The 25,946-nt window shown below is 39.7% G+C and overlaps 1 protein-coding gene across 2 annotated transcripts in view; it reads left to right on the top strand.

The window, feature by feature from the left end:
- bin3 (bridging integrator 3) overlaps nt 1–25,946 on the top strand; it is a 163,281-nt gene that overhangs the window by 92,823 nt on the left and 44,512 nt on the right. For both annotated transcript variants that reach the window (XR_009817509.2, XM_061981763.2), the window contains exon 6: nt 25,841–25,881. Coding sequence is in view for 1 of the 2 variants with exons in the window: in XM_061981763.2 (XP_061837747.1) it covers nt 25,841–25,881 (41 nt within the window). In the remaining variant the exon portion in view is untranslated. The remainder of the gene's footprint in view (nt 1–25,840; nt 25,882–25,946) is intronic.

Consider the following 25,946-nt stretch of genomic DNA (forward strand, 5'->3'; position numbering starts at 1 on the left):
CAAAACAACACTAAATTAAAGTGTACTTTTTGTACAGAACGCCACTACAATATTTTTTAACATGATATTTCAAAAACTCTAAAATAAAAATGAGCTGCATAATAGTAAATCAAATAGTGTATGTCCTTCGCTATGTGGTAGTTTACTGCGGACGTTATCTCCTTCTGTTGTTGACATTTTTTCATACGGTGTTGATGTGGAAATGCTTGCTTGGGCATTTTGTGGGTGTGGCACCGGCCGGAGATGTTGACATGCAGAGTTTCAAGCACTCCTCATTCTCTAGCGGGTGACTTTTCAAATTATGCTACAAATTAGCAGTCCTGCTACTTTTTGTAGCAACGCTTTTGCCGCATACTTGACATATAACGGTTGTCTGTTCAACATCTTCCCGCTTGAAGCCAAACCACCGCCAGACGATGGACCCTGTGCTGTTTTTCTTGGGAATTAATTCTTCCTCCATTTGTTACCAGATTCGCACCTTCTTTCTCTCTTATTACCACTCGCACCGCTCCGCTAGCACCACCTGCCACAGCTAACTTTACCCATGCTGCTACCTCTCTGCTCCGCGAGGGCGTATGACGTTGTACGCGTAACAGTATGTGACGTATGTAAGAAGGTGCGCTTGTTTTACCTCTCTGTGAGAAGGAGAGACAAGAAAGAGTGAGAAACGCATGTAGTGTAATGCCCGCAACTAAAAGCAACTGTGTGAGAACGTATACTCTAATATCACAATATAGTCATTTTCTATATCGCACAGAGACAAACCCACGATATATCCAGTATATTCCATATATCGCCCAGCCCTACCCCTGATATAAAAGCATAATTTTGGCACTAAGAGAAAGAAAACCATTTATTTAGGGCTAGTGGTGAGTGAAATAAGCAATATGTATTATGCCTATTTAATTTAGAGTATTTCATATTTGAGAAAGGACAATACAGGCAAGTTTCACTTACTTTTATCTTGCAGTGTAAAAGTGACGATTAGGGTTCAAATAGAAGTGCAGTGTAATCTCACATTGTTTTGTTTCCAATCAGGCCAGGACAGACACAATAAGAGAAAACAATGTGCCGTGAGAAATCCAGCGCAGGCTAGGTGGAAGTTACTGATAATGAAGGTCGTTTCAAACCATGTTCCTTTCTTCATATCAGTCTATCTTCTCTCCCTCAGTTCTTTTGAGTGGAATCCTGGCCACTGCATCACACTATTACTCTACTCTGATCATGCATTTCATTCTAAAGTCCAACTGCACTTTTTTTTTTTTTAACATTTTCTCTCAGTCACAATCCCTATGTGAGACAAGAAGACACATATCTTTCTCTTTTCTGTGCGTTCTAAATGGTAAAAAGACTGCTAGCAAGAGGTGGCTAACAATGCAGGCAATGGGGATTGACCTATTATGCCCCTTAAAAACTTCCCAAAATTTCATACATGGTTTTATGTAAGTACGTTTGTAAAGTAGTAACAGACACATTAAGCATTATTGGAACTTCCTTATATTAGAGAACGAGCTACAAGTTTTACCTTTAGGGCCGGTGCCCCCTAGAGGGCCGCCAAAAAGTATCTAATTCTCTGCTATAGTCCGTATGGACCGCAGCTGTACTCAGTTGGAATACTCTTTTCCACCACTTGTGACAGTAATGACAATATCAAGCAGAAGAAGTCTGGAGCTAAAGTAATAGAGAAGTTTCTTCAGCGCAAAAAATATGACTTAAGTAGTGAAGCTGTATTTTCATTTATACTTTAATTTTATTGACAGTTTGGTTAAAAAACATTCAATCTTATTTTGGGTTATTTAATTTAACACAACATAATTGTATGTAAATGTATATGTGTCAGTTATTTGTCAGTCCCTTTTTATGCAGTATATTTGGTTAGTACTTATTTTTCTAATCGGCCTGACCGAAGGTTTGTGTTAAATAAATACACATTTTTGTGATTCACTTATGCTTTCATTTCATTTGACAAGGTTGTAAACTTTTAGTAGGTTGGATATAATTATTGAATATGATTAAAATCAAGAATATGATTACATATACACATTCTGTACATATACAAGTACATATGCATACTTACACTCATGCACATAATCACGTTTCATCAAACATATATTAACGTTGTTGCCCTAGGGTAAACTGGGTGTAACACATGGCACACTGACAAAGCTTAACCTATTGTGACTATAACAATCTACAAGGTTAATGTAGGTTGCTTCTCTTTCTCCCCCTCCATTTTTCTGCATTCTTTCGTATCTCAAGTTATCACTACGTATATGTATTGTTGCATTTAAACAACTGTATTGTTGATAATAAAGGTAAATTATTGGTATTGTTCATTATCAATAGCGCTATTTCTATTGGTATTTGTATTGATCCATTTGTAGTGTAATAATGCTCATTGTCATTTCTGTATTTTTTATTTTTCGCTAACTGCTTATTTGCTATTACTTTTACCATCATATTTGTACATGTCATATTTGCTGATGTTGCTCTATTGTTGTTGTTGTTGTTGTTTGCTGTTGTTGTTTTTGTCTCTCTGTCTAATCCCCCTCTTGTCCCCACAATTTCCCCCTCTGTCTTCTTTTTTTTTCTCTTTCTATCCCCTCCTGCTCCGGCCCGGCTGCACTAAATGATAATATAAATACATTTAATAAAGTCAAATACAAATAAGGCAACAAGAGAAGTATCCTACACTTCTCTTTTGTAAAGTAAATCTGAACAGCCGACATGGGCATCTACATCAACTATATGATTTGCCTGAGAAGCTGGACAGGACACAAAAAAAATAAAAAATAAAAAATAGGATTACTAATTCAGTGTTAATATTTGAGTGGGCTCCGGGCCTCTTTGTAGTGGAAAAGTTGGGCCCCGAGGTCAAAAAGATTTAAGAACATCTGCACTAAAGTATAATGTCGCTCTCACGCCGAGTGTTAAAGATGAAATACAAATACAACAAAACAATCACTTGCAATGTCCGCTCTTGGTGAAGTGAAGTGAAGTGAATATATTTATATTGCGCTTTTTTCAAGTGACTCAAAGCGCTTTACATTGTGAAACCCAATATCTAAGTTACATTTTTAAACCAGTGTGGGTGGCACTGGGAGCACGTGGGTAAAGTGTCTTGCCCATGGACACAACGGCAGTGACTAGGATGGCGGAAGCGGGGATCGAACCTGCAACCCTGAAGTTGCTGGCACGGCCGCTCTACCAACCGAGGGCGGTATAGCCCTGGTGTGATGTTTATATCTTTCAGCACAAGACCGCATGAGCTTCACTCCTCAGATAAAACATGCTGTGATGGAACAAGCTTTCAGCATCTTACTAGGATGTCTTCAGGTTTAAGTTGGATTTTAATGTTGACCTACTTCTCAGCTTTTGTCCACAACCTTCTGCAACCCTTGGTGAATGATAGAATCACCCATCTTGGAGAGGATGTTCATTCAGTTGTTTGATTTTGTAGGGGAAAAAGTACAAAAGCCAAAAGCAGTGAAGTTGTCACGTTGTGTAAATGGTAAATAAAAAGAGAATACAATGATTTGCAAATCCTTTTCAACTTATAATCAATTAAATAGACTAAAAAGACAAGAAATGTAATGTTCACACTGAGAAACTTCATTTTTTTTGCAAATAATCATGAACTTAGAATTTAATGGCAGCAACACATTGCAAAAAAGTAGTCAGAGGGACATTTTTACCACTGTGTTACATGGCCTTTCCTTTTAACAACACTCAGTAAAGGTTTGGGAATTGAGGAGACACATTTTTGAAGTGGAATTATTTCCCATTCTTGCTTGAGGTACAGCTTAAATTGTTCAACAGTCTCCATTCTGCTATTTTAGCCTTCATATTGCACCACACATTTTCAATGGTAGACAGGTCTGGACTACAGGCAGGCCAGTCTAGTACCCGCACTCTTTTACTATGAAGCCACACTGTTGTAACACGTGGCTTGGCATTGTCTTGCTGAAATAAGCAGGGGCGTCCATGATAACAACATATGTTGCTCCAAAACCTGTATGTACCTTTCAGCATTAATAGTGCCTTCACAGATGTGTAAGTTACCCATGCCTTGGGCACTAATGCACCCCCATACCGTCACAGATGCTGGCTTTTCAACGTTGCGCCTAGAAAAATCCGGATGGTTCTTTTCCTCTTTGTTCCGACGTCCACAGTTTCCAAAAACAATTTGAAATGTGGACTTGTCAGACAACAGAACACTTTTCAACTTTGCATCAGTCCATCTTAGATGAGCTTGGGCCCAGAGAAGCGTTTCTGGGTGTTGTTGATAAATGGCTTTGGCTTTGCAATGTAGAGTTTTAACTTGCACTTACAGATGTAGCGACCAACTGTAGTTACTGACAGTGGTTTTCTGAAGTGTTCTTCAGCCCATGTGATGATATCCTTTACACACTGATGTCACTTTTTGATGCAGTACCGCCTGAGGGATCGTAGGTCACGGGCATTGCCGCTTACGTGCGGTGATTTCTCCAGACTCTCTGAAGCTTTTGATGATATTATGGAGCGTAGATGGTGAAATCCCTAAATTCCTTGCAATAGCTGGTTGAGAAATGTTGTTTTTAAACAATTTGCTCAGGCATTTGTTGACAAAGTGGTGACCCTCGCCCCATCCTTGTTTGTGAATGACTGAGCATTTCATGGAAGCTGCTTTTATACCCAATCATGGCACCCACCTGTTCCCAATTAGCCTGTTCCAAATAAGTGTTTGATGAGCATTCCTCAACTTTCTCAGTCTTTTTGCCACTTGTGCCAGCTTTTTTGGAACATGTTGCAGGCATCAAATTCCAAATGAGCTAACATTTGCAAAAAATAGCAAAGTTTTCCAGTTCCAACAATAAATATCTTGTCTTTGCAGTCTATTCAATTGATGATAAAAGATGAAAAGGATTTGCAAATCATTGTACTCTCTTTTTATTTACCATTTACACAACGTGACAATTTCACTGCTTTTGGGGTTTGTAGTTAACAGACATGACACAAAACTATAATCATTTCACATGCCAACTTTCTGGCTTTAAAAAACACGAAAATAAAACAATATGATAAATTGTGGTAATCAGTAACAGTTTCATTCTTAGATCAAGCAAAGTGCTAAATTATGAAATAATTCAATTGTAGGGACAAAATTATGGCATTGGCCTTTATATTTTCATTTGTAAAGTGAACACCTGCATCAGATTAAATCTGTTCATTAGTCTGCAGTTAAAAGGGAGAGCTGTTGCAGCAGGTGGATTGACATGAATCATGGCTCCAACGCGACAGTAGTCAATTGAAATTAAGGAGAGGATTTTTAAACTTCTTCGAGAAGGTAAATCATCAGGCAATGTTGCCAAAGATGTTGACAGTCAGCTATGTGTAAAACCTGGACCAACATGGGAAGGTGGTAGAAGTCAAGCATGCTGGTAGACCAAGGAAAATATCAAAGCTTCAAGACAGAGAATTTAAAGCAATAATATGTCTTGAAAACAGAAAATGCACAGCAAAACAAATGAAGAGCAAATGTTTGGAAACTTGAGTCAACTGTAAGAAAAAGTACCAAAAGGAAATGGGATTTGAATACAAGAAAGCAAAATAAAAGCCGTCGTTAACATCTAGACAGAAAACAACACCGTTCCAATGGACTAAGGAAAAGCAATAGTGGACTATGGATGACGAGATGAATGTCCTATTCAGTAATGAATGTGAATCTGCAAGGGCAAGGTGAGGATGCTGCAACTTTTGTTTAGTGGCGTTCCAGTGAGATTTATGAGGACGACAGCCTGAAGAAAACGTGCCCATTTTCACACTCAATGATGATATGAGTTGACTTTGACATTTTCTTATTCCACCCATGCAAAGGATGTTTGGGTATGATGACTCCCTTTTTCAAGATGAATATGTATCTTGCCACAGAGCAAAAACTTTTCTTGAAGAAAGATACTTAAGGTCAATGTCATGGCCTGCAAATAGTCCCGATCTCGGTCCATAGGAGAAAATGGTGGATGACAAAACTCCAAGCTGCAAAGCTGATCTGACAACAGCAATCACAGAAACTTGGATAAAGAGTTCTGTCTGGCACTTGTTAAGTCCATGCAAAAACCAGAGGTGGCGCAACAAAGTACTAGTGTTGTAGTATTTTTTTGTTTTTCACTATTCCATAATTTTTCTCCTCTGAATTGAGCGATTTCATAATTTTTTTCACTCTGCATGATCTGAAAATAAAATTTTTATGGACTAACACAATCATTTGTTTGAGTGTTTCTTAAAGCCAGAAAGTTGAAAGGACTATAGTTGTGTCATGTCTGTCTTCTACAAAATGAAACAACTGAATGAAAATTCTCTGGTCTGATGATTCCACAACGTTTGCCAGGGGCTGGCCTATTGCTGGGTTGCATATGACGTCATGTCCGCTTGGCTTGGTTGCGGTGTATGTACATGGAGGGCAAACAACATGGTCCCTAGCGATAAATGAAGAACTGAAAATACCGCTTTGCTGTGCTGTTCCAATTGTTCAAATGGAGAGATAGGAAATACCTTTAATAGTCCTGAGAGAAGGGCTTCATAAAAATAATAAAGTCCGGGAAATTATGAAAGGAAAGTTGCTCTCAAACATGTTGCTTTCTGCCTCGACCATGTTTGTATAAACATTTGACTTTTTGTGATTTAATCAGGTTTATTCTCTACTATATAAGTAGTGTTTGAGAGCAGAACTACACATAAACTGAGGACAAGAGATCGCATTTGTTTGTTTGTGTTCTTTTAAGTTATGGTTGCTATGCTTGATTATAACTATGAAGACCTGTGGTTGTGGAAATGAATCTAATGTCATGTTAAGTCTCAGTAATAAATAGTGTGATTGTTGGATTTTCACACACTGAATCTTAAAATGGCTAAATATTGTTGAAAACCAAACATTGCAATCTAGCTAAACAATGAGACAAAATACAAACTTCACACCATAAGAACAATTGCGGACACAAATTGTAGATGACAGCCAAATATTTGTACCAGGAAATCAACTGCAAAAACAAAATTATTTTTCTCATAAGGATCACGACCACAGCAATACGACACTCGTTAATGTCAATCAAATACGTTACTTACGATGCACGAATAAATTCAATATCGTCTTTCACTGATTAATGCTTAATTTGTGGACCCATCTAGATTCAAAGACATAATGTATATCCAATCTTTTTTGCTTTATATCCTTGTGAGTGTCAGTTGTCTCCAATGATGATGAACAGTTTAAATCTTTAGACAATAATTTTTCTTAAGTGTTAAACTCCACTCCATACAATTTTAATATTTTTTTAAATGATAGCTTGTATACCGTATATTTCGGATTATAAATCGCTCCGGAGTATATGTCGCACCGGCCGAAAATGCATAATAAAGAAGGAAAAAAACATATATACGTCGCACTCGAGTATAAGTCTCATTTTTGGGAGAAATTTATTTGATAAAATCCAACACCAAGAATAGACATTTGAAAGGCAATTTAAAATAATAAAAGAATAGTGAACAACAGGCTGAATAAGTGTACGTTATATGACGCATAAATAACCAACTGAGAATGTGCCTGGTATGTTAACGTAACATATTATGGTAAGAGTCATTCAAATAACTATAACATATAGAACATGCTATACGTTTACCAAACAATCTGTCACTCCTGATCGCTAAATCCGATGAAATCTTCTTCCTCGTTGTCGCTCCTGGTATGCGCCGCTAGCGTCCTTTTTTTCTGCTGCTCGATCGCCGTTTTCTGCTGCATATTTCACTACGTCCAGCTTGTAATCTGCAGTATATGATTTCCTTTTCGGTGCCATTTTTGTTCAGCCCTTCTCAGTTTTTATAAGTTAACGTCAATGTTGAAATTATCCATTTTAATAGCTACGGCAGTAGCATATAGCATATAGCAGTTAGCATCCCATGACCCACAATGCACTTCTGCCATGACTCTCCCACGCCAAATTCTTATTGGTTGACGTGTGTGTGACGATTGCTGACATGTGTGTGACGATTGCTGACATTTGCTTCGTCTCTTCCGTGAATTAGATAAATAATATTATTTGATATTTTACGGTAATGTGTTAATAATTTCACACATAAGTCGCTCCGGAGTATATGTTGCACCCACGGCCAAACTATAAAAAAAACTGCGACTTATAATCCGAAAAATATGGTACTTGCCTCAAAACCTTTCAAAATATGCCCGAGTAGCCTATAAGGACTCTTGCCCTCCACCTGAGATCCGTAAGTGCTTCTAGGTCATCCCCAGCAGACACAAGACATTGATACAACATTAATTATACATACATATCCTTTAAAAGCAGACGCTATTGGGTGCTAAAAGCGGGCACAGATAGACTGAAAAACAGTTTTTACCCAAGAGCCATAGTAGCATTAAACAGGCCCTGAATGAGCACAATGTGTCCTCATGAGTCATGTCTTTTATTTTTCAGACTATAATGTGCAATAATGTTGGACTTTGCAATATATCCCAAATAGCCTCTTGATAAGTGCAATAATACTGGAATGTGAAATAGAATAATTTGCAATAACCTGACTATAATGTGCAATAATGTTGGATTGTGCAATATATCCCAAATGGCCTCTTGATAGTGCAATAATACTGGACTGTGAAACAGAATAATGTGCAATAACCTGTCACCTTACACCTCTGTCACTTTATATATATATATATATATATATATATATATATATATATATATATATATATATATATATATATATATATTATATATATATATATATATCTTTTTTTATATCTTTTTTTTTAATGTTTTTTTACTATTTACTGTATATTACTTTTGTGTATGCATCTTAGGGGATCTGCTCCAATTTCGTTGTTCTTTGAGCCTGTTCAGTGTAATAATGACAAAAAAACTCTATTCTAAAACTGACTTCGAAACGACGTTGCAAAATAGTTTAATAGTTTGTAACTTAAGACAAAGTTGTGTAAGGTTGGATCCTCGTTGTTGGTTGGGAAATGACCAAATTTCAATGTCAAATCAACGTGAAACTTGACATTGATTAAACGTTGTCAAAAAGCATGTTGTTTCAATGTTGTATTTGTGTTGTAAAATATTGGTTGGGAAATGACCAAATTTCAATGGTCAAATCAACGTCACAACCTGACATTGATTAAACGTTGTCAAAAAGCATGTTATAGAATATTGGTTGGGAAATGACCAAATTTCAATGGTCAAATCAACCTCACAACCTGACATTGATTAAATGTTGTCAATAAACATATTGTATTTGTGTTGTAGAATATTGGTTGGGAAATTACCAAATTTCAATGTCAAATCAACGTCACAACCTGACATTGATTAAACGTCGTCAAAAATCATGTTGTATTTGTGTTGTAGAATATTGGATGGGAAATGACCAAATTTCAATGGTCAAATCAACGTCACAACCTGACATTAAATAAACACTGTGAAAAGCATGTTGTTTCAACATTGTATTTGTGTTGTAGAATATTGGATGGGAAATGACCAAATTTCAATGTCGAATCAACGTCACAACCCGACATTGATTTAACGTTGTCAAAAAGCATGTTGTTTCAACGTTATACATGTGTTGTAGAATATTGGTTGGGAAATGACCAACATTCAATGTCAAATCGTCAGAACCTGATATTGAATAAACGTTGTCAAAAAGCATGTTGTTTCAACGTTGTATTTGTGTTGAATATTGATTTGGAAATGACCAAAAATGTAATGGTCAAATCAACATCACAACCTGACATTGAACAAACGTCAAAAAGCATGTTGTTTCAACGATGTATTTGTGTTGTAGAATATTGGTTGGGAAATGACCAAAATTCAACGGTCAAAGCAACATCACAACCCGACATTGATTATACATCGTCAAAAACATGTTGTTAAGTTTTTCATTTGTTGTAGAATATTGGTTGGGAAATGACCACATTTCGATGGTCAAATCAACGTCACAAGCTGACATTGAACAAACACTGTCAAAAAGCATGTTGTTTCAACGTTGTATTTGTGTTGTAGAATGCGAGATAGGCTCCAGCACCCCCCGCGACCCCGAATGGGACAAGTGGTAGAAAATGGATGGATGGTTAGGAAATGACCAAAATTCAATGTCAAATCGTCAAAACCTGACATTGAATAAACGTTGTCAAAAAGCATGTTGTTTCAACATTGTATTTGTGTTGAATATTGATTTGGAAATGACCAAAAATTAAATGGTCAAATCAACATCACAACCTGACATTGAACAAACGTTGTCAAAAAGTATGTTGTTTCAACGTTGTACATGTGTTGTAGAATATTGGTTGGGAAATGACCAAAATTCAATGTCAAATTGTCAGAACTTGGCATTGAATAAACATTGTCAAAAAGCATGTTGTTTCAACGTTGTATTTGTGTTGAATATTGATTTGGAAATGACCAAAATTCAATGGTCACATCCACATCACAACCTGACATTGAACAAACATTGTCAAAAAGCATGTTGTTTCAACGTTGTACATGTGTTGTAGAATATTGGTTGGGAAATGACCAAATTTCAATGGTCAAATCAACGTCACAACCTGACATTGAAGAAACACTGTCAAAAAGCATGTTGTTTCAACGTTAGCTTTGAGTTGCTCAACATCAGGACTTAATTCAACAAGTTCTCAACATTGTTTCAATGTCTTATGGACCCAACAAAACAGGTGCGAGGCGTGATTTTAGATTTATAATAATCCACCGCCAACCTTTCCCGACTCGGTGACGATTTAGCAGCAGCATTCAGCAGCTAACTTTCTTCTAGCTAGTGGGCTGTCAGCAAGGTGCTGTGTCACTACAGTTCCTCTCACAAAAGCAAGGTGGCCATACCTTTCAATGCAGATCACAGCACGTAAATGAAACAATGACTCAAGGCTGCCTGTGTATTATTCAACCATGGCCACTGCATGAACAGCAGTTGTTTCATACTGGCTTTGCTCTGAGCTCAGTATAAGCACCAGGGTCTATTGCATACCAGGACTCTCTTCGCCTTGGCTTGCAGTCAGTGCATTGTCTTTTATTTTTGTCTTGCACTCACTCCTTTTCCTCTCCATCTCCACATAAGCTGTCTCGTTATAGTGGCCTGCTATCAAGGAGCAAACTCCACAGCGGGTGCAACTTTTCTGAAGTTGCACACTATATGCTCTGTGTTAGTAGCTCCTACACTGTCATCCAGAGAGGATTTGACAGCTCCTCAAACCTAATATTCCCTCCACTTCTTTAAGTCTTGCTAAATAAACTTCCTCACCTTCACTTTTTGTCAAGTGGCTAAACATGAGCCGCGGGCTCGAGTGGAAATCACACAGGTTTGCTAGGTGTTTCCAGCTGATTCCATAGCCAACACCGCTCCTGCGAAACAGACACAAAAGCAGCCACCCTTGGCTCTTCCTGGTGTGGAGACGAGATGTTGCGCCGCGGGGGCCCGCGAGTCAGCGAGCAGCCAGCACTTGAAACGCCGAGCGATAATGAAGGCAGCAGTGGCCCAGGTCTGTGTGTTTATTTCTGGGGCTGAGGAAGGGCGCGCAGCCCCGCCGGCGCACCAGGCTGAGCCCTGGTGTAGATGGCGGCAGCGTGGTGGAGGATGCTCCGTTTGGAGGGATATTGATTTCCTCTGCGATCTGCGTGTATTTTCGGGAGGCCTGTGTGTTGGGATGGCCTCTGCCCCGTGACTCACTGATGGAGACGGAGCGTCGGCCTGGGGGCCCTCCGAGGAATAACTAGGCCCCTCCTCTCTGTGGGAAGGGGCAGAGGGTAGAGGGCGCCAGCATGCTTAAGCAAATCTGCCGCTCTTCTTCTCCCTCCTCGCCACATGCTCTCACCTTTGTGGAGCAGCAGCGCCGAGGAGGGAGCTGTGAATATGTAAAACAAAGACAATGTGAATTCCCGTACACTTGTTGTTGTTATGTTTTCCCTCAAACCACAATCAAGCAGAATACCTTCTCCTAGCCCGTCAGGGCATTTTCACATCGCACAGCTGCGACCTCGCCTCCATTTTTATTTTTTTTTAGATAGCGATATCAGCTGTCCTTCCGATAGCCAGCAAACTTATGCTAGCTCATCATCCTGCAGCCTTGCATATCTCTTCGCATATAGCTGCTTTAAATTGACTTCATTGAATCTACCCAAACATGTTTGGAGATGTTTACACTGCACACCAAATCTGATTTGTTTTGCCCTCAAGTGACACAGATCAGATTTTTTTATACCAGTCCAACAGGTCTCAAATTTAACCATGGCAAATGCAGCAAAAGCCGCGACCGCCCTCGACATAATGCCCTAAAAAATTGACCAACATCCGCACATGCCGTGACCGCCCTTGACTTTTTACTTGTTAATGGACGAGGGATGTAACGGTAAACGGTATAATGATAATTAGCGATAAAATTCCAGACGGCGAGTAACCGTTTAATTTTTTTATTACCAAAAACCTGTCATTTATTAATGCATTTTGGGCAACAGGAAGTCAGGCGCATGCACACTAACGTTGTTTGGCTTGATAATCATGGCGGACTAACTACGCAGACTTTGCTCCGGAGCCAAGCGCTTGGTTTAACCTAATTTTCTCTGGCTTCCCGCTGTGCGTTTAAGAGCGCACTGCTGTATTTAGATGGAGACAGGTGTGCACAATATTGGAAACACTTGTGCCCACACTAAAAGTATACAAAAAACTATTTGATGTTGCTTGAATTTTTTCGTCCATCAGCTGCTGTGACTGAGCGTTAATGATGTGAGGAAACATGCAGCAGGTGATGTGTCGTGAACGTTGTCACAACATGTTTATAAAGTCTTTAGTTTGTTGACTAGGATGTTCACTCCTCCTTTATTTAACTGTATTAGCGTTCAAATAACATCAGTACTGGCTAAAATGTTTTGTCCTTTCATCGAATTGAACGCAGGCTGGGAAGATTGTGTATTCGATGTGAGAAGTGTCACTCCTCTTTATTTTTGTTGACCAAACTGTTGTACTGATAGGAGGCATTGGAGAAGAACAAAGCTTGTTTATTAGACTTCATCTTCATTAGCCAAACTGTTTTGAGTTTTATATTGAAATCAAAAAGTATGTTTTTTACCTTGTGTTTTTTTCATGTCACAAAGGTATTACTTTAAAAAACTTTGACACATCATTTTGTTAATGTTTTATTGTGTATAGTTAATTCCTATATGACATATTTCTGCTCAGACTCTTAATGGATCTGTCCCGAAACATCATCTACATGTACATATAAATGTACATAACTTAAATAGATAATAAGTAATAAACAAAATACCTTCCTCTATCAAAATGTAAATATAGAGATAAAGGCATCATGTAATGACAAAAAGTTGTTTTGATATTATTAATGAATAAAAAAAAAACAGTTTTCTTTGTGTCTTTTTACGCATTGAAATCAGAAAAGACGCGCATTTCCGAAAGTCCGCTCGTCCCTGGGACGCGGATATATATATTTTTTTAATTGACCCTGCCTTCTACGGGTCAAAACTCCGGTTTACTTGTTTTTTTTTAGCAATTATCGTTTTCCGCCGGTGTTTTGTTTTGTTTATATTTGCCGAGTCAAATTTCCATCCCCGTTTGTTGCGTTTTTATTGGTTGACTTCAAAGTAATGGACTTTCCGGTACAATATCTTAAATTTTGATTCGCTGAAAGTTTTATCAATCACAAATACTGCATTTGTGGTATTAGGACTCCCGCGTGTTATTGTTTTGGTCATGGCGAGCAATAAACCCAAGAAGCGAAGCTTCAATGAAAAGTGTCTTCAGAAGCCACTTTTCAGCAAATGGCTGACTTGTGAAGATGGAAAGATGTTTTGCACGCCATGTAAACGGGCTAATGACAAGAACACCTTTACGACCGGGTGCACTGATTTTTAAAGATCCAGAACCAGGCACCAAGAAACATCATGTTACACCTTTCCTGCTTCTCTGCTCCCAGACCGTGGTCCAGGAGCACGGGGGAGACCGAGACCTTCCCTCCAGGGCCGATATATTGTCGGGGGTAACACCCTCTACTTTACCTGGCAGTGGGTCCCTACAGTTCCGCTCTTTGGTCGGAATGACGATTTGTTACAAGTTGATGTTTTCCACAAAGCCAAGCGGACATCCACAATGCTAGTAACACTCCTGAACATGCTAGCGCTCCCTCTCCTAACTTGCCCACTCACTTACACACGCCACATATTGCCATTCTTAGGGGTGGCATGGCGTGCTGGGTAGAGCGGCCGTGCCAGAAACCTGAGGGTTGCAGGTTCGCTCGCCGCCTCTTACCATCCAAATCACTGCCGTTGTGTCCTTGGGCAGGACACTTCACCCCTGCCCCCAGTGCCGTTCACACCGGTGAATGAATGATAAATGATGGGTGGTGGTCGGAGGGGGGCCGTAGGCGCAAACTGGCAGCCACGCTTCCGTCAGTCTACCCCAGGGCAGCTGTGGCTATGAAAGTAGTTTACCACCAGCAGGTGTGAATGAATGATGGCTTCTCACTTCTCTGTGAAGCACTTTGAGTGTCTAGAAAAGCGCTATATAAATCTAATCCATTATTATTATTCTTAAAGGGGAATACACAGTTTATGGCCATCACCAAGCCAGAGATGAAATGCTAGAGTGCCACTCTATTAAATGACATTGAAACTAACTTGCAAAATTCTAAGTTTGTTGGCATTATTTGCGATGAAAGTGTAGATGTGGCGGTTTTTAAAGGACTGATGATCTACATACAGGTGAAAATAATCTATTAAATGCGTCATATGCATGTATGCCCTTTCGCGCTATTATAAATTCATGACCCAAGCAAAAAACTTTAAACACTTTTATACTGAAATAAATACACCTACAACTTATTTGATACAAATATAGAAAAAACTACCGGCAGCGGCAAAGTTTAGATCCATGAAGGAAAGAAGAAAGCGAATGAATGTTTATAACGGAATACATTTACATATGCATACAAATTAGTTTTCTTTTGTAATATATTTTTAATGAATGAAGTAACGTTTATGACAACCTTTTTCCAAAACACAATATAGAATGTGAGATATAACAGGATAATGCATGCATTTACCATTTGTTTTCAAAACGCTTCCAAAAAGTGGAACCCCAGAAATATACTGTGGGACCCCATTTTTATGACTGGATGGGGTCTTTCAGTTGGAAAATTCATATATATATATGTTTGTGTGTGTGTGTGTGTGTGTGTGTATATATATATATATATATATATATATATATATATATATATATATATATATATATATATATACATGTGTGTGTACATATATATATATATATATATATATATATATATGTGTGTGTGTGAACATGCACCTGGGGATAGGTTGATTGGCAACACTAAATTGGCCCTAGTGTGTGAATGTGAGTGTGAATGTTGTCTGTCTATCTGTGTTGGCCCTGCGATGAGGTGGCGACTTGTCCATGGTGTACCCCGCCTTCCGCCCGAATGCAGCTGAGATAGGCTCCAGCACCCCCCTCGATCCCAAAAGGGACAAGCGGTAGAAAATGGATGGAAATATATATATATATATATATATATATATATATATATATATATATATATATATATATATATATATATATATATATATATATATGCTTTGGAGCCCCTTCCTGGAAATAAAATAATGTTTGCCCTGGTGCCCTTCTAACTTTCCTTGGTGCTGTAAAATATGAGCCCTCCTTTAAGGCAACACTTGCCTTGACCTTAAAAAGTTAAATTTCGGCCTGGTCTAAAGACTCCAAAATGTTTCAAATCTGATCTTAGTCCAATTCCGGAAGCAGTGACAACATCCTCCTGCTTGGTGATTTTAATGCCAGGGTGGGGAAAAACCACCTCATTTTGAAAGGAGTGATTGGGAAGCATGTTATCGGGAAGGTCAACAGCAATGGTATGAGGCTACTCAGTCTCTGTGCTGAGCATGAACTGACAATCACCAACACAATCTTCCAACAGAAAAAAAAACAAGGCTTCCTGGATGCACCCACGATCCAAGCAATGGCATCTGCTGGATTACGTCATCGTGAGACGCAAGGACACCAAGGACGTGCACATCACCCGTGCAATGCGAGGTGCTGACTGCTGGACTGACCATCGCATGATTATCTCCAAGTTGCGTCTCCGAAAAACTGTCAAGAAGCGGTTGGACTGTGCCCGGCTTGAAGCAGACGAGGCCCGGAATAGCCTTTGATCCTCCAGTGCAGGGAAGCTGCAGGAAATCGACCCCTTTCTGAGCCCTGAAGGCAGTGTTGATGACAACTGGACCTGCCTTAGCTCAAAGCTCTATGTGGCCGCAGCCGAGTCTATTGGCTACCGCAGTAGGAGGCATCAGGAATGGTTCGACAAAAATTTACAATCCATCAGAACCATACTGGACACTATGCACAAGGCCCATAACGCAGCCCTGAACAACCCTACATCTGTCAGGCCAAAGCAGAACTGGAGAACATCAAGGAAAGAGGTACAGTTTGTCCTACGAAAACTGAAAAATGACTGGTGGACTGACAAGGCTCAAGAAATCAAACATTTTGCACTGAAGAACGACATGCACAACTTCTATAATGCTGTGAAAACCATCCATGGCCCCAGGAACTCCTCTCTCTCACCTGTGAAGTCGGCTGATGGCTCAACCCTCATAAAGGACCAGAAACAAGTTGTGGACAGATGGGCGGAACACTTCCAGACACTTATAAACCAACCTGCCACCTCTGATCTGGCAGTGTTGGAAGAGCTTCCCAGCTACCCAACTATTGAAGAACTGGATCTTCCACCAACCTTCTTTGAAGTCTGAGCTGCAATTAGGTCACTGAAGAACAACAAGACCTCTGGCCCGGATGGCATCCCTGCAAAGATCCTTAAACAGGGACGCTATCTCTGTACCAGAGCAATTTTCCACTACATTGCTGATATATGGAAGCGCGGAGCAGTCCCCCAACAATGACGGGATGCAAATGTTGTAACCATATATAAAGGGAAGGGTGAGAAGTCTGTTTGTGGCAATAGTAGAGGAATATCCCTCCTGTCTGCTGCCGGCAAGGTTCTTGCCAAAGTGATGCTGTCAAGACTCATACAGAGCATAACAGAACACCTATTGCCTGAGACTCAATGTGGCTTCAGGAAAAATCGCAGCACTGTGGACATGATTTTCACAACACGCCAGCTACAAGAGAAGTGTAGGGAGCAACATCAAGATCTATACATGGCGTTTGTGGACCTATCAAAGGCCTTTGATACGGTCAACAGAGACTTGCTCTGGGCGGTCCTTCTCAGAGTTGGTTGCCCGCAGAAGTTTGTAAACATCCTGCAAAGTTTCCACGAGGGGATGATGGCTCAGGTAACAACAGGAAGACAGGAGTCTAGGCCTTTCAAGGTATGCAGAGGTGTCAGGCAGGGTTGTGTACTTGCACCTGTACTATTCAACATCTTCCTCATGAGTGTCACCTGGCTACTGCACAAATAAGTTGAGGGAAACAGTGGTGTGCTGGTGGATCACAGGTTGGATGGAAGGTTATTTAACATCAGAAGGCTGCAGGCGGCTACCAAGGTCAAAAGTGTGAACATTGTGGAATTACAGTATGCTGATGATTGTGCCTTCGTGGCACATACATCAGAGGCTCTGCGGGCGACGCTAACAGCTGCTGTGAAGGCCTATAGTAGACTGGCTCTCACTGTGAACATTGTGAAGATGGAAGTACTCTGCCAGTGGAACTCCCCTCCGCCAACTCGACCACCATCACCTGTCTTTAACATCGATGACAAGCCCCTAGCAGTAGTCCCAGACTTCAAATATCTTGGAGCATCCTTTCCGAAAACTGCAGCATGGACAATGATGTTCAAAACCGAATAAGGTCTGCCTCAGCCTCCTTTGGTAAGAGGGTGTATGTGAACAAAGACCTCAGCATACGTACCAAGGTGGCAGTCTACCAAGCCATCTGTGTCTCCACACTACTATACAGCTGTGAAGCTTGGACCCTGTATCGCCGCCACATCCAACAGCTGGAGAACTTTCACATCAAGTGTCTCCAGCGGATCCTTGGGCTGACATGACGTGATCGTGTGCCACACACGGAAGTCCTGAGTAAAACTGGTACCTAGAGCATAGGGGCCACTTGTCTCCAGTACCAACTGCGATGGGCCGGCCACACCATCAGAATGCCAGTTGATAGATTTCCGCAACTGCTGTTTGTTCAACTTCATCATGGCCAGAGATCTGCAGTAGGTCAAAAGCGGAGATACAAGGACCAACTGAAAATAACTCAAGAGGTGTGGAATACAGCACACACAGCTGGAAAGCTCTGCCTCAGATCGCCCTCTCTGGAGGCAACTCTGCCATGCAGGCCTTCAACGTTTTGAAGAGGAAAGAAGCGCAGCAAGGGAAGGGAAACGCCAGAGGAGGAAGATGGGCCCTGCAGCCAAGACCACGACAAACACTACCTTCATATGCCCCCATCGCAATAGACCTTGTGGCTCTCGTATTGGACTTTTTAGTCACCTCAAAACTCACCAATAGAAGAAGTGGAAGTCATCATCGGAGACGATGGACTACCATAAGCAAGTAATATATATATATATACACACACACACACACACACATATCTATATATATATATATATATATAATATATATATACATGTATGTATGTATGTATGTATGTATGTATGTATGTATGTATGTATATATATATATATATATATATATATATATATATATATATATGTCTTAAAAAGGTTATCCAAAAAATAGTGCTCGATACCGTATTAGAGCGCAATATATGTATGTGTGGGAAAAAAAATCACAAGACTACTTCATCTCTACAGGCCTGTTTCATGAGGGGGTTCCCTCAATCATCAGGAGAAAATCTCCTGATGATTGAGGGAACCCCCTCATGAAACAGGCCTGTAGAGATGAAGTAGTCTTGTGATTTTTTTTCCCACACATACATATATATATATATATATATATATATATATATATATATATATATGTATATATATATATATATATATATATATGTATATATATACGTATATATATATATATATATATATGTATATATGTATATATATACGTATATATATATATATATATATATATATATATACATATATATATATATATATATATATATATATATATATATATATATATGTATGTATGTGTATATGTGTATATATACATATATATGTATGTATGTGTATATGTGTATATATACATACCGGTGTATATATATATATATATATATATATATACCGTATTTTCCGCACCATAAGGCGCCCTGGGTTAAAAGCCGCGCCTTCAATGAACGGCATATTTCAAAACTTTGTCCACCTATAAGCCGCCCGGTGTTGTAAGCCGCATCTAACTGCGCTAAAGGAATGTCAAAAAAACAGTCAGATAGGTCAGTCAAACTTTAATAATATATTAAAAACCAGCGTTCTAACAACTCTGTTCACTCCCAAAATGTACGCAAGTGTGCAATCACAAACATACGTATATCAACATGGACAGAGCTGCGTGAAAAAAGCCACCCGGCCTCTTCGCGTAAACTTAAACTTACCTTAACCACTCGCTCATCTTTTCTTCATCCATCCCTTCGAGTTAGCTTTTATGATGACGCCGGCTGGAAAGGTCTCTTTTGGCAAGGTCTTCCTTTTGAATATCACCATGGGTGGAAGTTTCATTAGCATGGCAAGCTAGAACCACAGTGAAGGATGACTTCTCATTCCCTGTGGTGCGAATATTCACCGTACGTGCTCCCGTTCCACAGTGCGGTTCACAGGAATATCAGTTGCCGTGAAATACGGTAGTAATCCGTGTGCGGATGGAGAGATTGCGTCTTTTCATGAACCGGATCCTTGTCGCTTTGTAGGAGCCATTTTGTGGTCTTTACAGATGTAAACACACAAAGGAAATGAAACGTACGGTGATATCCGCGCGCTTTTTCTCCTTCTACGCGGGCGGGTGGTTGCTTACAGTAGAAGAAGAAGCGCTTCCTGTTCTATGGGGGCGGGTGCTTACCTTGGCGGTTGCTTGCGTAGAAGAAGAAGCGCTTCCTGTTCTACCGGGAAAAAAGATGGCGGCTGTTTACCGAAGTTGCGAGACCGAAACTTTATGAAAATGAATCTTAATATTTATCCATATATAAAGCGCACCGGGTTAAAAGCCGCACTGTCAGCTTTTGAGTAAATTTGTGGTTTTTAGGTGCGGCTAATAGTGCGGAAAATACGGTATGTATGTATGTGTATATGTGTATATATATATGTATTTGTATATATACTTAACTACAGTATATATATATATATATATATATACACAACTATATATGTGTGTACGTATATATACATATATATATGTATGTATATGTATGTATTTGTATATACAGTCATGGTCAAACGTACAGCAATGTTAATATTTGCTTACATGTCCCTTGGCAAGTTTCACTGCAATAAGGCACTTTTGGTAGCCATCCACAAGCTTCTGGCAAGCTTCTGGTTGCATTTTTGACCACTCCTCTTGACAAAATTGGTGCAATTCAGCTAAATGTGTTGGTTTTCTGACATGGACTTGTTTCTTCAGCATTGTCCACATGTTTCAGTCAGGACTTTGGGAAGGCCATTCTAAAACCTTCATTCTAGCCTGATTTAGCCAGCTCAATTTGTGTTTCATCTGACCACAGTACTTTCCTCCAGAAGGTCTTATCTTTGTCCATGTGATGTCAGATGAAACAAAAATGTAGCTGTTTGGCCACAATACCCAGCAATATGTTTAGAAGAGAAAAGGTGAGGCCTTTAATCCCAGGAACACCAAGCCTACCGTCAAGCATGGTGGTGGTAGTATTATGCTCTTGGCCTGTTTTGCTGCCAATGGAACTGGTGCTTTAAATGTGACAATGAAAAAGGAGGATTACCTCCAAATTCTTCAGGACAACCTAAAATCATCAGCCCGGAGGTTAGGTCTTGGGCGCAGTTGAGTGTTCCAACAGGACAATGACCCCAAACACACGTCAAAAGTGGTAAAGGAATGGCTAACTCAGGCTAGACTGAAGGTTTTAGAATGGCCTTCCCAAAGTCCTCACTTAAACGTGTGGACAATGCTGAAGAAACAAGTCCATGTCAGAAAACCAACAAATTTAGCTGAACTGCACCAATTTTGTCCAGAAGAGTGGTCAAAAATCCAACCAGAAGCTTGCCAGAAGCTTGTGGATGGCTACAGAAAGCGCCTTATTGCAGTGAAACTTGCCAAGGGACATGTAAGCAAATATTAACATTGCTGTATGTATACTTTTGACCCAGCAGATTTGCTCACATTTTCAGTAGACCCGTAATAAATTCATAAAAGAACCAAACTTCATGAATGTTTTTTGTGACCAACAAGTATGTGCTCCAATCACTCTATCACAAAAAAATAAGAGTTGTAGAGATGTTTGGAAACTCAAGACAGCATGACATTATGTTCTTTACAAGTGTATGTACACTTTTGACCACCACTGTATATACATGTAGAGTATATGTACGTATATGTATATATACTGTATATATAAGCCTCTGTTGTCATTATATAAACAAACACTAAAGACATTTGACCAAAAACCAATGAAGCATCATCACTGCAATATTACCCAACAATATACAAACCCTGTTTCCATATGAGTTGGGAAATTGTGTTAGATGTAAATATAAACGGAATACAATGATTTGCAAATCCTTTTCAACCCATATTCAATTGAATGCACTACAAAGACAAGAGACATTTGATGTTCAAACTCATAAACTTATTTTTTTTTTTTTGCAAATAATAATTAACTTAGAATTTCATGACTGCAATACGTGCCAAAGTAGTTGGGAAAGGACATGTTCACCACTGTGTTACATCACCTTTTCTTTTAACAACACTCAACAAATGATTGGGAACTGAGGAAACTAATTGTTGAAGCTTTGAAAGTGGAATTATTTCCCATTCTTGTTTTATGTAGAGCTTCAGTCGTTCAACAGTCCGGGGTCTACGCTGTCGTATTTTACGCTTCATAATGCGCCACACATTTTCGATGGGAGACAGGTCTGGTATGCAGGCGGGCCAGGAAAGTACCTGCACTCTTTTTTAAAAAGCCACGCTATTGTAACACGTGCTGAATGTGGCTTGGCATTGTCTTGCTGAAATAAGCAGGGGCGTCCATGAAAAAGACGGCGCTTAGATGGCAGCATATGTTGTTCCAAAACCTGTATGTGCCCATCCATCCATCCATTTTCTACCGCTTATTCCCTTTTGGGGTTGCGGGGGGCGCTGGAGTCTATCTCAGCTACAATCGGGCGGAAGGCGGGGTACACCCTGGACAAGTCGCCACCTCATCGCAGGGCCAACACAGATAGACAGACAACATTCACACTCACATTCACACAGTAGGGCCAATTTAGTGTTGCCAATCAACCTATCCCCAGGTGCATGTCTTTGGAAGTGGGAGGAAGCCGGAGTACCCGGAGGGAACCCACGCAGTCACGGGGAGAACATGCAAACTCCACACAGAAAGATCCCGAGCCCGGGATTGAACCCAAGACTACTCAGGACCTTCGTATTGTGAGGCAGATGCACTAACCCCTCTTCCACCGTGCTGCCCCATGTATGTGCCTTTCAGCATTAATGGTGCCTTCACAGATGTGTAAGTTACTCATGCCTTGGGCACTAATGCACCCCCATACCATCACAGATGCTGGCTTTTGAACTTTGCGTCGATAACAGTTTGGATGGTTCGCTTCCCCTTTGGTCCGGATGACACAATGTCGAATATTTCCAAAAACAATTTGAAATGTGGACTCGTCAGACCACAGATAACCTTTCCACTTTGCATGAGTCCATCTTAGATGATCTCGGGCCCAGAGAAGCCGGCGGCGTTTCTGGATGTTGTTGATAAATGGCTTTCGCTTTGCATAGTAGAGCTTTAACTTGCACTTACAGATGTAGCGACGAACTGTATTTAGTGACAGTGGTTTTCTGAAGTGTTCCTGAGCCCATGTGGTAATATCCTTTAGAGATTGATGTCGGTTTTTGATACAGTGCCGTCTGAGGGATCGAAGGTCACGGTCATTCAATGTTGGTTTCCGGCCATGCCGCTTACGTGGAGTGATTTCTCCAGATTCTCTGAACCTTTTGATGATATTATGGACCGTAGATGTTGAAATCCCTAAATTTCTTGCAATTGCACTTTGAGAAACGTTGTTCTTAAACTGTTTGACTATTTGCTCACGCAGTTGTGGACAAAGGGGTGTACCTCGCCCCATCCTTTCTTGTGAAAGACTGAGCATTTTTTGGGAAGCTGTTTTTATACCCAATCATGGCACCCACCTGTTCCCAATTAGCCTGCACACCTGTGGGATGTTCCAAATAAGTGTGTGATGAGCATTCCTCAACTTTATCAGTATTTATGGCCACCTTTCCCAACTTCTTTGTCACGTGTTGCTGGCATCCAATTCTAAAGTTAAGGATTATTTGCAACAAAAAAAAAAGTTTATCAGTTTGAACATCAAATATGTTGTCTTTGTAGCATATTCAACTGAATATGGGTTGACAATTATTTGCAAATCATTGTATTCCGTTTATATTTACATCTAACACAATTTCCCAACTCATATGGAAACGGGGTTTGTAACATGATGAGCTTTGATAATTTTATAAAATTCTCATTTTTAAAAGCTATTTTTAAGTGTCTTATTGGATTAGCCCGTGATGTGATGTGTAAAGAAGTACAGAGATACAGTAGTGAATGTGTGCAGTCGGTGGGAGCTGCAGAGTGAAAAGGTGGCGGACCACTCTGGGTTAGTCTGCGTTCTCTGTAAAGGTCTCACATCTGTTGAAGTCTTTGCCACTGGAGTTAAAGTCACAGTCCGACATTAAACTTTTCTCCACAAAACTGAAAAAGTGGCTTAATTAAAATCAGAAGTGAGAGCTCTAAACTGGGTGTAATATGGATAAATGGGGCCAATTATTTCCAATGTGTTTTTATTTTTGTACTTATCTGAATCTTTTTGTATGTGTTACACTTTTCTCTACTTTTTTTAAAAGCCTAACCAGGGACGAGGGCTGCAAATTAACCTGTGGCTAAAAGTCTTATGTACTTTGACATGGGTTACCTGTGGGTTTCAATGTTTCATTGTACTGTCCCTGTCAAATAAATACATACAAATATATTGTATATGTATATATATATATATATATATCTGTATATGTATATATACTGTATATTTTGTATAATTGTGTGGTGCCCAAAGATTCACAGCACTAGTGTCTTATCGATTTGGCTGCCGCATCAAAAATAATACCTTAAATTTTGAAACGCAGATTTGAATATGAAATAAAATATATAATAAATTTATCACTTGTCAACTTACCAGTCAACTCTTCATCTACAAGAGGTAGCTTATTTCGACAGATCAACTTAGTCAACTCTTCATCGCCAAGAGGTTGCTCATTTTGACAGATCAACTTACCAGTCAACTCTTCATCTACAAGAGGTGTAGCTCATTTCGACAGATCAACTTACAGTCAACTCTTCATCTACAAGAGGTTGCTCATTTCGACAGATCAACTTACCAGTCAGCTCTTCATCTATAAGAGGTAGCTTATTTCGACAGATCAACTTAGTCAATTCTTCATCTACAAGAGGTAGCTCATTTCGACAGATCAACTTACAGTCAACTCTTCATCTACAAGAGGTTGCTCATTTCGACAGATCAACTTACCAGTCAACTCGTCATCTACAAGAGGTTGCTCATTTCGACAGATCAATTTACAGTCAACTCTTCATCTACAAGTGGTAGCTCATTTTGACAGATCAACTTACAGTCAACTCTTCATCTACAAGAGGTAGCTCATTTCGACAGATCAACTTAGTCAACTCTTCATCTATAAGAGGTTGCTCATTTCGACAGATCAACTTAGTCAACTCTTCATCTACAAGAGGTTTCTCATTTCGACAGATCAACTTACAGTCGACTCTTCATCTACAAGAGGTAGCTCATTTCGACAGATCAACTTACAGTCAACTCTTCATCTACAGGAGGTAGCTCATTTTGACAGATCAACTTACAGTCAACTCTTCATCTACAAGAGGTAGCTCACTTCGACAGATCAACTTCCTTTGTTTTCACTCTATCGAACTGCGCATGCAAGTGACATTGGGGCCCACATTGAGGCCTATTCACGTTTATACTTGAGTCAGCCGGAGAAAAAAATGCGATTAAAAAAACAAAAAGCGATTTGTGTAAACAAGGTCATTTTCAGTCTTCCAGAAGAAACTTTGTGAACTTCTGCCAAGCTTCTTCTTGTCATGTAAAGGCCTTGAGATGTTCCTTTACCTCCAATTAACACCCCCACACCACCACACTTCCCTTCCTTCCCGCTGTTAATTCAGGCAACCAGAAGTCAAATGTAACAAAGAAAAAGATAAACTGTTATTGTTTAAAATGTTTGTTTGCGAAGAACTTTCATCTTGTATGGCGGCCCACCTTCCCCAGGATTTGGAATCAGTTGGGCTTGGCTTTCATGTGCGTCCCCTGACAGTTGTATTGTATATCAAGCTTGATGAATATTCAGGGCTTTCTCCTCGGGGTTTTTTGCGCAATAAAATCATCACCAAAGTTTATTTGCCAGCCCCCCTTTTTCCCTTTTCTTGAGTGCTGTGTTTGAGATGTACATTGTTGTTGACGTTTAGGCTGCTAAATAGTGAGACATGACTCTGTATTTATAATTTCACCACCTTTTCATGCAGAAGTGTTCTGTTCTCTTTGTCGTTTTAGGTCAATCAGATGCAGAAGACTGTTATTGACCCTCTGAAAAAGTAAGTCAACAAAGTGTGTTATGTATGTACATATTTTGTAGGGGTGCACGAAAAAATTCATTCAC

This window comes from Nerophis lumbriciformis, linkage group LG24 (assembly GCF_033978685.3).
Source record: "Nerophis lumbriciformis linkage group LG24, RoL_Nlum_v2.1, whole genome shotgun sequence".
Taxonomy (NCBI): Eukaryota; Metazoa; Chordata; class Actinopteri; order Syngnathiformes; family Syngnathidae; genus Nerophis; species Nerophis lumbriciformis.